Genomic DNA, 17,484 nt, shown 5'->3' on the forward strand with positions numbered 1-17,484 from the left:
CTGTTGATAGGTCTTCCTTTGCAAATAAAGCTCATATGTTGTACAGTATTATCTTTTTGGTTGTTTAATGAATTAGTATATACTCCGTATTTTTACTTTTTGAATGAATTATTGAATCATAATGTATCTTGTAAATTAGGCCATATACTTTGTGCGATTTGTACTGATAAAATGGTTTATCTTAGTTGCTAATATCAAACAAGTCGTCCTGAAATTCATGTGTTCTAAAAAAATTACTTTTTAAAAAAGAAAACGAAACAATCAAGCCGATATTTAGCTTCCAATTTTCACCCCAAACCCAGAAAGACTTTTCAGCCACAGAATCCTAGGCTTTGATTGATATAAGATTACATACAACCAAGTTAAGGCAGCAGAAGTTATTTTGACATCCAAGTTGAGACATGTTTTTTTAAGAACACAGTACAACGCAGACGTTCATAACACACGCACACTCTCCCCTAAGAACGCACACACGCAAATCTCACCCCTATGAGCACCTACAAGCCTGGTCGGCAAATCCTGGAGAGATTGACGCTAGCACCTACAAGTCTGGTCGGCAAATCCTAGAGAGATTGACGAGAAGCGTCTCGCTGTCGAGGGGTACGTCGCCTACCACTGAAAGCACAAAGCCGTTAGAATCACGAAAAATTTGCTCGAAGCCAGGACCTCAAGTACTACTAAGGCCTTTATAACCACTAGGCTACATGTTCTTTCACGAGACATCTATTTTTCATTGCGAAAAAACAGCATCACTAACCATGGATCACAGGTTACCAATATTAGGCAAAAATATACTCACCGTCACTCGGTCTCAACTCTCACAGAGAGGTAGAGGGTTTCTCACTTTCTCTACCTCTGGATGTATGTAAGATCAAGATCATTGACAAGAATATAACTTCAAAAAAAAACACAATTTCAGTATTTTCTTATGGGCAATATTATGGTGCCTTTTGCTAGGAGTGGTAGCGGTGTAGTAAAACTTAGATCTGATAATGTATTTTTATAAGTATATTAAATATTTTAATTAAAACTTTGGTAAGATATATTTATTAATTCATCTATTTAAACATAATATATGACATATAATTTTATCGCAAGGTTTTACATTTTAGTTCTAATTTTACCATCATTAAATTTTTTTACTACATGTACTAATAAAATCAGATTCGTAGGATCTAACACGAACGGCTAATATCTTTAAAAAAATCCTTTTTCATATGTGTTCTTTTTTGGCTGTTCTACGCAGACCAAATCATCGACGACGCAAACACATACCCACCAACCAAGCGCACTGACGACAGGCTTGAGGGTTGTTCGCCATCCCTGACTGCATGCAGGATATGATGAGTCAAAAAAGACTTTGTTTCTAGATTGCTTGAATTCAATTCAATAAGGTTGAACACTACTGCCAATATATATATATATATATATATAGATAGATAGATAGATAGATAGATATAGATAGTATGTAGTCTGACGGATGTAATAAAAGTTACCACCCTCTGTTAATTTTCTCCACCTAACGATATTATGGAGATCAAAGCAAATCAATCAAACCATGCATATATTAGTCTAATTCCAACCACTAAACCACGTCACATTCACAAATACTCCCTCCATATTTATATATGTTTATATATACGTTCGATTATTCGTCTTATTAAAAAATTTATTAAATATATAAAATTATAAGTTATACTTAAATTTTCAAATAAATTAAATTATAATAAACTAACTAATAATTATATTTTTTTAATAAGACGAATGATTAAATATAAACATAAAAGAACAAAATACGGAGGGGTCCATCTTTTTGGAAAGTAGTAAAAGAGAGTCGGAGGAGAAAAAGAGAGCAAGACATTTTCGCTTCATCGGTTTGATTGGTTGTTCACTGGAATACGTCTAGGAAAGAAAGCTACTCACACCACGTGGTGGCGGTCAGGCGGTGGCTGGTGGCCGGCCGGCCGGCCGGCCGGAGAGGGGCGGCGGCCGCGGCCAAGCGCGCGCTGGCACGACGGCGACCACACCACAGCCGCCGCCACCCACAGCGTCAACCTTAGTAATTGAGCCAGCAGATGAGATGGATATGCCGGATGAATCAGTTCAAAGAATTTACTCTTAACAAATTCTTAGAGTATTTCTGGTAAAATTCTTGCCTATTGGCCTACGTGTCTACGACTTGGACCCACATGTCTACGACACACACGAGTGACGTGAAATTATTAAGTCTAAACCTATCTGAATTCTTCACAAAATCTAATTTTTACTGGATTTTCACACGGTTCAGTTCAATTCTTCTACAAAATTCTTTCAAAAGCGAGTTTTGAATTGGATGTGAGCGTTTTTTTTCTCTTCGTTCAGACTTGGAATGGAGCTGAGGTAGCAACACGACACGGCCGTACAAAACCCAGACGGCAATGGCGATCACGCCGAGAAGCTAGCGGCCAAACACACTTCGCTTCGGTTCCACGCATGCAGCCGACGCGCCACTGCTTCCACCTCCACTACTGCGGCGCGCCGCCATGCGACGACGAGGCTCCTTCTTGGCCGCCGCGCTCCGGTTCTTCCTCCTCTCCGGGAGCGTCGTCGCCGCGGCGGCCGACGACGACGCGGGCGCCGCAGCGGGCGCGCCGGTGATACTGGCCACGGTGTGCGGGAACGCGACCGCGGCCGACCAGCAGGGCTTCGACGTCAGCTTCGTCAACGCGCTGGAGCTCATCTACCAGAACGTCACGCGCTCCGGCTTCGGCGCCGCGGCCTCCGGCGAGGGCGCCGACCAAGTGTTCGGCCTCGGCCAGTGCATGGCTTACCTGTCGCCGACCGACTGCCAGCTCTGCTACGCGCAGAGCCGCGTCAAGCTGCCACACTGCCTCCCGGCCACCGGCGGCCGCATCTACCTCGACGGCTGCTTCCTCCGGTTCGGCCCCGACAACTTCACCGCCGTCGCGTCCGACGCCAACGACACGGCGGTCTGCTCCAACGCCACGGTCTCCTCGCCGGCGTTCTCCGCCGCGTCGTCCGCGTTGCTGCGGAACGTCACGGCGGCCGCGCCGGGCGCCAGGGACTACTACTACAGCGCGTCCTCGTCGGCGTCGTCGGCGTTGCCGGGCGCGCCGCGGGTGTACGCGGCGGCGCAGTGCTGGAGGTCGCTGAACGCCAGCGCGTGCGCGGCGTGCGTGGAGAGCGCGCGCGACCGTGTCGTCCGGCGGTGCCTGCCGCGCGCCGCCGAGGGGTACGGGCTCAACGCCGGCTGCGTCGTCAGGTACTCCGCGCAACCGTTCTACCTGCCGGCGAACGCCGCCTCCGCCTCCGGGTCATCTAGTAAGTCTAATTTCTTCCATTAAAAATCTCGAACACATCACCATTTTCTCGAGAAATTTGCTACCACGTTTGCAATCTTGATCTTTTTTACTTTGTTCATGAACTCACTTGTCACGGGGAATCTGTCAAAAAAAAAAAAAAGTGGATAAACTTTGACGGCCGGCGAGGTGCGTGCCGTGTCTGAATTTTTGTGATAGCAACAGGATCTGTTCAAACAAAACTTCAGTTGATGGGAATTCAATTGGAAACAGAAAAATTGATGCTATCAGATTGTGTGAAGCTGCAAAATCCGTATAAAATGTTGTTGATTTTTTTTGAAAGATAAATATTTTTGATTTCAACGAAATTGTAAGGAATCTGACGTTTTATTGTTCGCATACAGCTAGGCGCATAATTGCCATCGTGATCGCGTCAGTCTTCTCTGCAGTGGCAGTCATCGGCATAGCATTGGTCTGGGCAAAAATGAGGAACAGAAGAAACGATCACCATGACGGTACATATGTGCACTCCAACATGATTACTGCTGCACATTCGGATGAATCTTTAACACAGATGTATCATGTTGGGATTTTCAGACATGGATGAATCAAGTGAGATCATCCGCGCCATCGCCGCGTCGCATCTCAGTTTCAAGTATGAAGAATTGCGGAAGGCGACCGACGACTTTAATCAGATCAACAAGCTTGGGCAGGGTGGCTATGGATCAGTCTACAAGGTACATTCTCATAGTGCATTTTGTATCTGAATTCTGAAACAGCAATGGATCATAGATGATCAGATGTACAACAGCACCGGCCTGAATTTTGCTCCTGACATGATGATGATGCTAGGGTGTGCTACTAGACGGACGGGAGATCGCCGTGAAGCGCCTCTTCTTCAACACGCGGCAGTGGGCCGACCAGTTCTTCAACGAGGTGCGTCTCGTCAGTCAGGTGCAGCACAAGAACCTCGTCAAGCTGCTCGGATGCAGCGTCGAGGGACCGGAGAGCCTCCTGGTCTATGAGTACCTCTGCAACACCAGCCTGGATCACTACCTGTTTGGTACTGGACAGACTGAACACTGAATTTTCTTTTCCTGAGTCCTGAATTCCTGAACTTGCCATACTTTTGTCAGTGTGGGTGCAGTCTGATCTTTCATGGTTGATGGTGCAGATGCATTCAAGAAGAATGCATTAGATTGGGAACGGCGCTTCGAGATCATCCATGGGACGGCCGAGGGTCTGTCGTACCTCCACAATGCTTCTGAAATCAGGATTATACATAGGGACATAAAGGCCAGTAACATATTGTTGGATGAGAGGTTCAGGCCTAAGATTGCTGATTTTGGTTTAGCGAGGAACTTCATGGAAGATCAGAGTCACCTCAGCACCGGCCTTGCAGGAACTTTGTAAGTTCTATTGTTTGAAAACATACAGTACAAAATTGCAAAAACTGAGAAATTATTTGAAGAAAAGAATAAACTTTGTTGTCAAATTGCGCAATTTGTCTGAAGAATCAATATATATTTTTTGAAGTGACTGAAGAATCAATACTAACCATGAATGTTTTCATACAGTGGATATATGGCTCCTGAATACATTGTCCATGGGCAGCTGACAGAGAAGGCTGATATCTACAGCTATGGCGTGCTAGTCCTTGAGATAATCACCGGTCGCAAGAGCCACAACTCGGTGGCTTCATCAGCAGAAGGGCATTCCCTCATGTCACTGGTACATTTGTTACATTTCATCCTATTGTCAAGTACTAGATACTGTAGCATTTCATGAAAATCTGATCAAGTCACTCTACTGCCTCATATCATTTGTCAGATATGGAAGCACTACAATGCAGGTGCCCTGATGGAATTATTGGACCCAAACCTCCGGGAGCAATGCACCGAGGAGGAAGCTCTCAAGGTGTTCCATGTTGGACTACTATGTGCACAAGCGTCGCCTAACCTTAGGCCACCGATGTGGAAGGTGGTCGAGATGTTGGGAAGTAGGGACAAGGAGTTGCCACGGCCTACTCAGCCTCCATTCATCAACATAAAGGGGTCGAATGCGAAGAGCGACAGCTCGGGTTCTTCATCTTTGCACTCGAACTCAGACAAGTCGCCCTTCTCACTGAACCAGCTTTCAGTGAGTGGAGTACAGGCCAGGTAGCAATGCTCTGGGGGCATTCTTGACGTTTTTGTTCATGTCAGGATGTACTTGAATTTTTCAGTCAAGGTTCTTTCGGTTGATCATGGTATAAAAGTAGTCCTTGTAGGAAGCATCCTAGTTGTAAGCATACAAAAAAAATTCTAATTTTGCCAAACATTCAGAAAACTGAAGTTTTGACCTCCTGGACCATTTTCTCTGAATTCCTTGTGTGACAACATTCACCTAGGATGACAGATGTCTGAATTTTGTTAGGAATAGTCCCATATTGGAAGTTTAGGGGGAATAGCACCAACTTAAAAGGAGTAGTCCACTACCTCATGGGCTAGATTTTGGGATGTAGAAAGGCTTTCTCCCGGTTGGGCCAACGTCTCCCTGGTTTTGGACCAATAAATTTTACCAGTGCCTTTTTGCACCTTTGAACATGTACCATTCATATCGATCGAGTTTCGACCTCTAACAAAAGAAAACCTGAAATTCCCTATATTTCTACCATTTTTCAAACTTTGCCATCACCACAGAGAAAACAAGTAAAAGGCGGAAAATTCATATGGTTTACACTGCTTACTTCTTGATAACTTCAGACAGAACAAGACACAACATCTGCATCATAAGGTCAATTTTCATTTTTATTTTCAAGAGTCAAATCAGGGATGTAATTACAGAGGACGATTTAGGTGATTAAGACCCACAAATCCCTGGCCTGATAAAAACTACGTTAGCTAAGTTATCTGGTAGCTAGTCGCTTTCAATATCTACAAAAAGTCAAAATAATCCTGCTGATGAGGGCAAGTGAAGGACCAGCAAGCAAAACAATGGCTTGAATATTGGAGAAAAGGAATTACTTAAGATGAGGAATTTTCAGCCGTCCAAGATGGAGACAGTTCAATAAACAACAACAACAACAATCGTCAATGTGTTCATTGAGGCCGTAGAAGGCAGGGCAAATTCCATATGGGACCCCTGTCCATGTGTAAATTACGTAGAAATAAGGTGTAGAAATTTTATTTTCCCCCATGAAAAGTTGAATATATGAGATTTGACAAACATTATAAAGATAAACAATTTGGTACTCCCTCCGGTCAAAAATATTTAAGAAATAATTGCTTATAAGAGTTTTATAAGTTTGACCAAATCTTATCCTAAAGGACAAATATTTTTGAATGGGAAGGGGGGGTACTATGCTAAAAAAACCCTAGGAGTGGCAGTATGTCTTTAGTTAGCTGGTCCAAGTCGTTCACATTTATACCAAATGCGGATGCATTTAAGGATATTTATGAAATTCATGTGTTATTAGACATTCATGTGTTCTTGACATACTGCATCTGTTCTTTAGAAGTTAAAGAATTTTGTCCTTTTGGGCCTGAGGAAATTTACCATGTTCCTGTTCTGCTGATATCTGAGTTCTTTAGTTATTGGGTTTCTGAAATTGAAATTTGTTGTTCACGTTGAATTTTTCTGATATTTTTCTGCTTGGGTTTACCTCTTGGTCTAGAGTTTGGGGGTGAACAGAAGAGCAGTTCGAGTGGACATCCTCCTATCTTTTAGTCCATGTCCTGAAATTTTTCTAACTGATTGAAGTGGATTCCTCTAAACTGAGCAGTGGAGTTCTGAATCTACTTCGATGGGGAAGCCATAGAGGTGGAATTTTGCCTAATGACTGACCGCAAGAAGCAAAAGAAACTTAAGTGAAGAAACTCATTGTTATGTCTAACTTTTTTTTTTTGAGATTTAGCTTTGGCTTTATTTCTCTTTTCAGAGGATGTTGTGCATGGTACTGGAAGTCTGGAACAGGCTCAACAGTCTCCCTGTATGCAAATTTGTAAAAATTGAAATATGTCCTGAGTACAAGTACTCTTAGGCTGAGTTCGGCTCACCGGTTACTAATCTCAAATTCCTTTGTTTTTCACGTGGACGCGTGCTAAACGGTGTATTTTTTGCGAAAATTTTCTATAGAAAAGTTACTTTAAAAAATCATATTAATCTATTTTATATTTTTTACTAATTAATAATTAATTAATCATGTACTAATCTATTACTGTGTTTTACGCGCCGGATAACTAGCCATAATACCAGTCATGCAGAACGCGGCCTTATTGGAATATCTTATAAATGTGTGCGCAGTTTTGAGATGTTGATGTGTAAAGTTTTCAGATGTTCATGTGTAAAAATTAAGCTATGTGTAAAACTCATGCTATAAATTTTGGGGTTTGGTCATGTATATAAAATATTAGATATTTACATATATAAAATCAAGATATGTTTCTGAAATATGTCCATGTAAACAGTCTGAGATATGTTAGTGAACAATTTAAGATATGCCTTAAAAACATATACATATACACGAAGTGTAAAAATTTAAATATGTCCATGCTGTGTAAAAAAGAGAGTTTTTTCCATGTAAAAAAATTGAGATATGTGATGCATGAAAAAAAAAGGAACTTAGATGTGTGAGCTGCCCACCAAAATTTAGACATGTTCTTTCGTAATTTTTTTTAGATATGCTATGTTATATAAAAAAAATACCACGTATATGTTAGATCCTCAAATATATATCAAATTTATAATACAAGATGTGCATAACTAAAATAGGTGAAGTGACCTATAGTGTAGACAATACAAATGTACACCAGTGCACAGCCATGGCATACAATTCTAAAAATTTTGAATATCCTAACTGTAGTACACACAGTACATATTGGAAGAAGGAAAAGTGTGTTCCCATATGCTTCAATCATTACGGGCAGGAGCAGAACCGAACGAAAGATATAGAGGTGTCACTTACTTTTCAGTATTTTGAATTGAATTTAAACTGCTATGGGTGCTTGAGATTGATCGAGAAGATACACAGTAAAAATATAAGAACTCTAACTATAAAATTTTTGAAAACGGGTGCTCGGGAACCCCCCTTCGTTACTTAGCTCCACTCCTGATTAGTGGCAGAGTGATTAAGTATGTGATTAGATAAACATTGAACTGTACATGTACATGAACGTGTATTCTAATAATCCATATATAAGCAAAATGCATCAAATAGAACGGAATCAGAAAACAATTAAATCCAAGAATTAGGCCAAGAGAACATATAAGTAATTAGGTCAATAAGAAGAAGCTAAGAATTAAGCAAGGAGATCGGATAGCTGCAGATGGATGCATACATGTCATGACGAGATAGAGATTTTCTTCGGTCCAATAAAAAGTATATTGAGATACCGGTATCTTGAGTTACCAAATCATTTCTCACTATTGAATCTAGCTGAGTGGGATGTGCGTGGTTAGATCCAACAATCAGAAATAATTTAGTGCCGCGAGATACCAGTATCTCAAGATACTTTTTGTTACTTTTTGTTAGACCGTAAAATTGCTCGGCGAGATATGGAGTATACAGGAGTAGAGGTATGGATCATTTGGACTTGAAGGAGGAGTACATCTGGACAATGGTGGAGACGAAGGTGACGAAGGCGACGAACTCGGCGACGACCGCCCATGGCACGGTGAAGTAGTTGCGCTTCACGTCCGCCCACATCATGAACAGCGGGTGCCGGCTCCGATCCCGGAGCTCCACCATCATCCTCCCGAGGTAGCTCCGCTCCAGCTCCACCTCCCCGCTCGCCGCGCCCACCTGCCGGAACAGCCTCACCACCTCCTCCTTGCTCTCGCCGCCGCCGCCCACCACCACCACCACCTCCGACGCCGTCAGCGCGCCCGCGTCCTCCGCCGACTGCACCATCTTCGCCATGAACGACACGTACGCCGACACGTCCTGCGCCTCCGGTTTCCCCGCCGACTGCTCGAACGCCATCAGGTTCAGCAGCAGCGCCGCCGTCCGGAGCTCCACGCGCAGCTGCGGCAGCCGGAGCTTGTCCTCGTGCGCCAGCTTCACGGCCAGTGGCACCGGCCCCATCACCGACGCGATGCCGCCCACCGCCGGGCCGCTGCCGCGCGGCGCCTTCTTGAACCGCACCCACATCCGCTTCAGGTCGCTCGCCGACGGCACGTCGTCCCGCCCGTAGCTGGCGCGCCACTTGCTCTCCTCCGGCAGTATCGGGTACAGCAGCGGCACCAGCAGCAGCAGCGGGAGCCGCCGCAGCAGCCGCGCCACCTCCTGCGCCGTCCCGAGCACCGCGCTGTCCTGGATGCGCGGCGGCGGCTCCCACTTTGTCCGCGCCACGGTGACCGTCGCGTGGAGCAGATGTAAGATGTGGGCGATGCCATCAACCGCGGACGGCAGCGCGTCGTGGCCCATGTCGCGGCCCTTCTCGCCGGCGAGGTAGTACAGCACCAGCTTCATCAGCAACACCTCCGGCGAGTATCCCGTGGACGCGAACTCCGGCAGCTTGGTGCTTCTGACCAGGTCGATGAGGACGAAGAACGGGATCTGGTTCTCGGCGAGGATGAGATCGACAGATAGCTGCACGGGGCCGAACGGCGTGGCGTGAAGCGACGCTTCCTCCCTCCCGATGGCGACGTTGGCGAGATGCTCGATGATGAAGCAGCCGTCGAGCACCAGCATCTGGATGAAATCGTCGGCGTACATGACGACGTCCTCGCCGTAGAACGCGCGGGCGTCCGTCTCCCGTGCGGCGACGACGCGGAGGTACTCCTGGATGACGGCGAGCTGGCCTGCCTGGTCGGGGTGGCCGCGGGAGATGAGGCTGTGGAGGTAGGCCATCTTGAGGCGCTCGCCGGCGCCGAGCCGCCGCGCGTCGCCGCGGTGTAGCGGGCCGACGGAGACGAACCGCGGCGTGTAGGCGTCCGGGTTGGCGTCGCGGAGGTGCGCCGGAACGGGGGACACCCGGTGGGTGCTCACCATCATCCGGCGCTCCTCGTCGGACGCCGCCGCCTCCTGCCTCTGCATCAGCCGGCGCGCCATCCGCTCCAGGTTCACGGTGATGCCTTCGCCGCGCGACATGGCCGGCCGGCAAGCTGACAGTGATCACCACCCACCACGTACCACGTATCATCATCAGCTTATAAATACCATACCCATGCATGCACGTAATTAATTAGGGCAACTCTCCGCCTCTCCGGTGCATTTTTTACTAGTAGCAGTATTATACTATGAGAAAAATATTATTCTTTTACTTTGTTAATTACTTAATTAGCGGTATTTTGTATTTTTTTATTTTGTAATAAAGATCACAATAAAAGAAACGACATTACCCATTTAAATTTCTACAACACCTAATATTGTTGATAGTATAATTTAATCACAGGCGTTCGATAAAAATAGATTAATGGTATGAATTAAATTTTAATCCCAGTAAAATGCACTGGAGTCGGCCCCAATTAATTAAAGTGATGGCTGGTTTAGGAGACTTAATTGAAGTGATGGCTGGTTTAGGAGACTTAATTGAGACACTTTACAGTTGCAAAAGATGATGGTGAAATGGACACGCAAGAATTTTAGCATGTCACCTGGATTCTGGAATGATGATAAGCTTCTTTAGTCCACGGGTAGCTTGCATTGGAGACAAAGATGTCACTGACAAATCAAAATGAATGGGGGATAGGCTGGTAGTTCCATTCTTTGCTTGACGTGGTAACATACTATCAGATTCTTGGTCGCCGGTCGGTCCAGGTAGTCCTTATGTGGCCATAGTTCAACTAAATTAACTTTTTTTTCTACGTCTATTTAGTTGGACTATAGTCGGGCATAGGTTACCCATGGACCAACTCGCGCTCACCCCTATTATAATGCCAATCTAGGTCTTTACTACTACCCCTGTTTCATATCGTAAGACTTTCTAGTCTTGTTTAGATTCATCCATTGATGAATATATATAATTTATATATATTTATAGATTTATTAACATCTATATGAATCCAGACAAAACTAGAAAGTCTTACGAGGTGAAACGGAGGGAGTAATTTCCAATCAAAATTCATAGCAAGGTGAAACTGAGGGCGACCTTGCAATGCAATCACATCATTCACATGGACCTCTCATCCCATCCAAACTGATTTCCAAGTATAATTGTGTGACATACCAAAATTATATGCTAGTATTGTTTGAGACAACAGGTGTTACTCTTGATCATCAGACTACAGCAGTTGTGTCTAGTCGCAGTAACTGAAGAAGGGGCACCATGGCTGAATATACTCTTGCCCTGGCATCTTCAGTTATGTTGTCCAAACTTCCAAAAGCAGCTCATCAAACTTGGGGACATTGCAAACCTTCTGTGCTATTACCATTTCCAAGCTCTCTTCGTCGCCTCGCATTCGTGCATATGTCCAAGCAGGGCTCCTTTAGGGCTTTGTCGGTATCAAGAGGTGGAGGTGGCACTCCAAAGTTGAACTGAAATAAGAGACAATACCATTGTGCTTCATCAGGAGATTTGGTTTCACAAAGAAGAAAACCTTAGAACATATCTTGGGCATCGAAAATAATTTTGTTAAGAAAACCTAGCACATATCTTGGCCATCGAAAAGGATTTTGTTTTTAGCATAGTAAGATGTAAATCATTAAATGAATTACCTGGCAGCTATAATCTTCAAAGTTTGGTTCCATATATAAATCGACTCCCATGTGATCGTTGAAGAAACTCTGGGAAACAGAAAGTGACATAACAATCCAAATAAAAATAAGCATCCCAGTATCCCACACAAGTGCATTATGCTAAACGGCCTCATAATTCCCCTGAGATATAAGGGAAGAACAAACCTGAGTTGGCAGTTTGCATGTGTTGATACAAATACCAAGGCATTTACTCTCTTCCAAATACTTGCACTTTTCCACAAACACCTGAAAGTTTCCATTATCCGATGTTCATGAACTAAAAATCTTGGTAAACGATGGATAAACAAAAAAGAAGGAATAGATCCTTCACCCCGCTTGACAATGATTTTCCATCAGATAGTGTTACAGAATTAACTGAACATGGGCCCATCAGCCATTGGCATGAAAGCGCTGTTGCTCTAGCTTCACATCTCAAATGTATAAAAGGATCAGTAAAATCAATCATTAAGCCAAAAGAATTGACATTTATACTGATTCCAATTGTAAATTAAGTCTATTAAATACCAACGGAGGTGGTGACAACTTGTGACTTCCAGTGAACTCACCGACCATCATGGAAGCTAGCTGACCATCAGCAATTGGTGCCAAAAGAGCTTTGAAAAGAACAAGCAAGAGAGGAGGAAACAGTGACTGGAGTACTCTGACCTGAAATTCACATAGAAGCCAAATTGAATTTAGCCTTTAAAGGATACTTGAGCCCAAGTGGTGACATTAGGGATGGACAAGAGAAAGTTATATACAGCTGATTGCTCGGTCTCCAAAGCACTCTTCCCCCTGGTCATGAGACGGTTGGCAACTTCAATCAGCCCAGTGTAGCCAGGCTTTTCAGAATCCCATCCAACCTCCTACAGCTTTACAATAGCGGATAAGAGAATTACTAAATGTACAAACAATCACAGCAGCAGTGAAAAATAACATTCCCGGCAGAGAGTTATAAGGAGAGTTGATCCAATTGACACTTCATTGATCATGACAGGTACATAAACACACATATAAAGACATGTACATGTGACTAACTAATAGGCATACGACCTGCAGACATACACTGTGCAAATCAAATCATAGTAGAAAAATTTATGCTTCCATGGGAGTTAGGAATGGCTGATTTATCCACAAACTGAATAATAATATTCATCAATCATCAATATAACATTGTCCGATTATTTGCAAACAATTAGGCATCCTCTTTTTCAGGAGGATAATCTATTGCAACTCTCTTAATCTCTGCAAGTAATCAATCACCCATGGTAAGCAAGCGCCACGAAGTGGCAATTCAGCCTGAAAGGGAGCACACACCTCCACCATCTTAGCCCGGAAGAAGGCGAGGAGGAGGTCATCGGCGAACGACGGCTGGTGCTCACGAGCGGCCTTCCCCCGCGCCGGCGACGCCGCATCCGCCTGCGGGAGAGCGGAACAAAATCAATCAAGAACCAACCAGTAGCAGGCACCACTTGCTCATCGACGCACATGCTATATCATTACCGACGGCGACGAGCAGCGGAGCGAGGAGCTGGGCCGGCGGCGGCGGAGCCCCCGACAAGAGGGGTAAGCGAGACCGGGAGCAGGTGGCAGGGCGCGGAGGAGGTCGGGAGGAGACGGAACCGCCGCCATTGCCAAGCGCAGCAACCACACGACAGCCACGGTGAGGCGAGGCGAGGCGAGGCGACGCAACTGGTGGTGGATGGCCGGCCGGGCCCCACATGTCAGCAACCTCGGCCGTAGCCCCCGACGTGGACTGATGTGTACCGTCGGATCCAACCGTCTCCTATCTTGGCCGTTTAATCTTCCTGCCCTCCCGTGTGGGTCCAATATACAGACAAATGGGCTGCACGGAGGCCCAATATTTGATGAAAAAAAGATCGGTTTTGTTTATAATTAATTTCTATGCATAGCAAAGTGCGTGTATTTACATAGTTCTTTGACTTCTTTCCAAGTTCATCTAACAATGTAATCCAGAATACAAAAATAGAGAACTTTTTTTTACTTGTACAAAATTAACTCTGCACTTTTGATCCGTGCCGTCGGGAGGGGAAGAGCCGTCTCAGCTCGTCCGTTGGATTCGCCAGCCAGCGGCAGTACATTCCGGCGGCGCCGGCGACGGCGGCCGCCGAGAGCGCGGCCAGTGCGCCGAAGTGCGAGGCGTCCCTGGCGACCACCGCGACGGCCATCATGGCGAGCTCGGCGAGGCTGGCGACGGCGATCTCCGTGGCGCCGATCAGCTTCGCCTTGCTCGCCGGGTTCCCGGTCTGCACCACCTGCAGCCCGACGGCGCTGTACGCCATGTGCCCCGCCCTCGACGCCACCTGCATGCGGCAAATGGAGATGATTCTTGGAAGGTGATCGATCCCCTTGACTAAATTTTCCACCGATGGAGATGATCCATCTCTTACGATTAATCCGAGGAAGACGAACAGCGCGCCCCGCCGTGTGACGGTGCCGGTGAGGTAGACGACGACCGCCGCGCCGAGGGGCACGCTCTGGGCCACCAGTCCGGCAGCTCCGGCCTGCAACCACATGACACCACCGGATTGAAGCTACTTCGACCAGTTTCAGACCGATCGACACGACACGAGCGCAGACGAACCTTGAGAATCCCGAGCTCCCTGACGAGCCTCGCCGTCAAGAACGTCGCGACGATCCCCACCACCGCCGACGCGCCGCCGAAAGCGCCGATCACCGACGGGCTGACGCCTTCTCAAAAACGCCACACCATTAGCAAGAGGAGCTTCGATGATGGTGTCAGAAATGGTAATCACGTCATGGTGGTCACCCTGGTGGATGAGGAAGGTGGTCATGAGAGCGCCGGGAGCGAGGGCGACGTTGAAGCAGACGAGCACGTAGGCGAGGCTCGCCGGGAGCACGGGCTGCCGCACGTACTCGCTCCACCCCTGCCTCACGGTCTCCACTGTCCAGCAAATTGATCAAGATACAAGATTGAGAAATTCACAACGACACCAAGAAAAAAAAGTTCTCCAATCTGAATATCTGCAAGATGAATGATTCGACGAATCACCAGTTTTCTCAACGCTGAAAGTAGGAGCAGCATTGCGTGAGGCTGTGTTTTCAGAGTGATCGAAGATGCCGTCGGCGAGCCGGTTCATCTCGCCTCCCATGAAAATCTGCCAAATTGGAACCAGCACGATCGAATGTTTTTTGAACCTGCACAACAATTTCATAAATTTGTTGCTAAGCTTGTGTACCAGCAGAGGCAGTGCACAGAGCGAGATGACGCAGGACAGCTTGATGCAGGTGAGCGGGTCGTTCTTGGCGAGCAGCAGCGCGAAGGCGGACGCTCCTGCCGTCTGCAAAACCACGAGAGATTCATGACGAACACGCCGATTTGATAGGCAGGAGAGGAGGATGATTTGGATGCAGAAATTCTGGGACTGCACACCTCGCAGAGAAGATCGACTCTGCTGAGCGTCGCGTTCGCCTTGGCGAGCGCCACCGGCCTGTCTGCACCTGCTAGCTTCAGTCACGCACACAATCCATGGAGATTTGGAGGAGAGGTTGAAGAAAGCGACGAGCTGAAATGGAGGTGGATGGGAGTTCGGGTCACCTGCACGACGAAGTCGCGCTCCGCGATGATGCCGAACGCGACACAGGACAGCCTGTCGACGGCGGTGGACGCCACCAGCACGGCGAACCACGGCCGCAGGAGCAGAAGCGGTTGCGCCGCCGCCGCCGCTCTGTGTACGGCGAACGCGTACGTGATCGTCGCCGCCGACACCAAATGCGCCGCGCTCTGGCACGACACGACGGTGGTGACACTCACTCTGTTATTTACAAGAAATGTTTCTTCTTGAAGATGATGGATGGATCGGCACCTGAATCGCGGCGAGAGATCGGTACGCCGGGATCCGGGGGAGCAAGCTGATGACCTCGCCGACCAACGGGCCGGCGGCGAACACGACGAGCTGCATCGGGGATTTCGTCAGAACTTAGCAGAATCAATCCGAATGCAGAACTGGTGCGTCAGTGGTCAGTGACCTGCACCTTCGTGAAGAAGCCGAGTACGGCGACGGGGAGGATGCTCGCCGGGTGGAGCATGGCGACGGCGGCCGGCCAGGTAAAGTTCCAGAGCTGCTCCGTCGCGTTGCCGGCGAGGCACGCCGCGTACAACGCTGCATGCTCACAGGATTCAGGTTCAGACTGTCAGTACACTGCGTTCTGCTTTCTCAAAAAAGAAGAAAGGAACCAAAATTCTGACCGTTCATGGCGGCTGGATAAGCAGGAGCTTCCGCCAGGTGATCATCCTTGAGCTGATCCGGCAATTTGGGAGAGAGAGCGAACGCGGAGGCCGACGCCGGCGCGTCGTCTCCGAGCAAGCTCTGCTCCTCAGTCCGGAGGATTATACCCGAGGAAAGCTGAGCAAACGGAATTCCATCGTCGCGCCCTGGGGCCGTGGAGGTGGATGCTTCGTCTCCGGCGCCGGCAAGGGAGGAGCTGGTGGCGAGGAGGCGGCGCGGCGTCAAGCGGAGCCTAGAATTACAGGACGGCGGCAGCTGCTTCGGTGCGAGTCGGTGGCCGGAGCTCGGAGCGGCGGTTGGCCCTGACAAGGAGGGAGGCGGCGAGAGCATCTTGGTCGACATGGGCATGGATGCGGGCATGGCGGGAGCTGAGGCTGCTGATAAGCTAGATAAAGCGGATAGGGGAGGTGGCGGATAGACTTGCCTTTGGAGGAAGAAGACTAATTTGGGCCGAATGTTATACTACTTCTCAACTGGGCTGGGCCCTCCAAAAGATGGTAATAATTAGGGTCCGTTTAGTTTGTAATTTTTTTAAAAAAAACATCCGAATGTTTGAACACCTCAATAAAGTATTAAATATAGATAAAAAGATCAATTATACAGTTAGTAAAAAAAATTGTGAGATAAAATTTTTAAGCCTAATTAGTTCATAATTGATCATAAGTGCTACAATAACTCACATGTGTTAATACCAGATTAATTAGGCTTAAAATATTTATCTCGTAGTTTCTAGTCAAGCTATAAAATTTGTTTTTCGTTCACCTCTATAAAATCATTCTGATAGTCGACCAAATAGCTCGGACGTAACATCTAAATTTATTTCCCGCGAACTAAACATGGCCTTACTTAGGGGTGTTTGTTTCTGGGGGATAAAGTTTAACCCCTAGTCACATCGGATATTTGGACACTTATTATAAATAGTAAACATAGACTATTAACAAAAACACATTTAATTCGCGAGACAAAACTAATACGCCTAATTAATCTATTACTAGCCTATGTGGTGTTACAGTAAACATTTGCTAATTATGGATTAATTAGGTTCAAAAAATTCTTCTCGCGGATTAGCTCTCATTTATAAAATTAGTTTTTTATTAGTCTACGTAATTCTTTAAATTAATATCAAACATTTGATGTGACATGAAGATAAAAAATTTAGACCACCCCGTGGAGCAAATAGAGAATCTGGCATCGGGGAGAGAATCTGGGTTGATGCGAATTGAAGGAAGGAGCAAGCCTAGCCATGAAGATTGGA

General features: G+C 46.6%; 4 protein-coding genes across 5 annotated transcripts; 1 reads left to right on the top strand and 3 right to left on the bottom strand.

Annotated features, from left to right (window-relative positions):
• The first annotated feature begins 2,080 nt into the window (after nucleotides 1-2,080).
• Nucleotides 2,081-5,662, top strand: LOC102703217 (cysteine-rich receptor-like protein kinase 2). Its single transcript, XM_040523895.1, has 8 exons — nucleotides 2,081-2,101; nucleotides 2,442-3,321; nucleotides 3,704-3,814; nucleotides 3,897-4,036; nucleotides 4,152-4,362; nucleotides 4,474-4,708; nucleotides 4,877-5,030; nucleotides 5,130-5,662. Exons 1-8 carry the CDS (start codon nucleotides 2,081-2,083, stop codon nucleotides 5,460-5,462), a joined length of 2,085 nt encoding a protein of 694 aa, XP_040379829.1. The 3' UTR covers nucleotides 5,463-5,662.
• Nucleotides 5,663-8,503: 2,841 nt separating this feature from the next.
• Nucleotides 8,504-10,391, bottom strand: LOC102703494 (UPF0481 protein At3g47200-like). The gene has a single exon (XM_040524576.1). The coding sequence runs from the start codon at nucleotides 10,369-10,371 to the stop codon at nucleotides 8,863-8,865; it is 1,509 nt and encodes a 502-aa protein (XP_040380510.1). The 5' UTR covers nucleotides 10,372-10,391; the 3' UTR covers nucleotides 8,504-8,862.
• A 921-nt stretch (nucleotides 10,392-11,312) lies between these two features.
• LOC107304224 (beta-carotene isomerase D27, chloroplastic) lies at nucleotides 11,313-13,633 on the bottom strand. The gene is made up of 8 exons (XM_015837405.2): nucleotides 13,462-13,633; nucleotides 13,276-13,377; nucleotides 12,720-12,824; nucleotides 12,525-12,624; nucleotides 12,290-12,381; nucleotides 12,124-12,204; nucleotides 11,938-12,006; nucleotides 11,313-11,757 (listed from the first exon to the last, which is right to left on the bottom strand). Exons 1-8 carry the CDS (start codon nucleotides 13,588-13,590, stop codon nucleotides 11,614-11,616), a joined length of 822 nt encoding a protein of 273 aa, XP_015692891.1. The 5' UTR covers nucleotides 13,591-13,633; the 3' UTR covers nucleotides 11,313-11,613.
• A 249-nt stretch (nucleotides 13,634-13,882) lies between these two features.
• On the bottom strand, nucleotides 13,883-16,570 carry LOC102703780 (solute carrier family 40 member 3, chloroplastic-like). 2 transcript variants are annotated; one of them, XM_040524470.1, is made up of 11 exons: nucleotides 16,190-16,570; nucleotides 15,976-16,103; nucleotides 15,807-15,896; nucleotides 15,539-15,724; nucleotides 15,374-15,448; nucleotides 15,180-15,281; nucleotides 14,993-15,098; nucleotides 14,750-14,884; nucleotides 14,564-14,670; nucleotides 14,370-14,483; nucleotides 13,883-14,282 (listed from the first exon to the last, which is right to left on the bottom strand). In XM_040524470.1, the coding sequence occupies exons 1-11, from the start codon at nucleotides 16,557-16,559 to the stop codon at nucleotides 13,974-13,976; spliced, it is 1,722 nt and encodes a 573-aa protein (XP_040380404.1). In that variant the 5' UTR covers nucleotides 16,560-16,570; the 3' UTR covers nucleotides 13,883-13,973. The 2 variants fall into 2 exon arrangements, with proteins under 2 accessions (XP_040380404.1, XP_040380403.1); XM_040524469.1 differs by having other exon boundaries at nucleotides 14,993-15,281.
• Nucleotides 16,571-17,484: the final 914 nt, after the last annotated feature.

Source organism: Oryza brachyantha, chromosome 5 (genome assembly GCF_000231095.2).
Source record: "Oryza brachyantha chromosome 5, ObraRS2, whole genome shotgun sequence".
NCBI classification, from domain to species: Eukaryota; Viridiplantae; Streptophyta; class Magnoliopsida; order Poales; family Poaceae; genus Oryza; species Oryza brachyantha.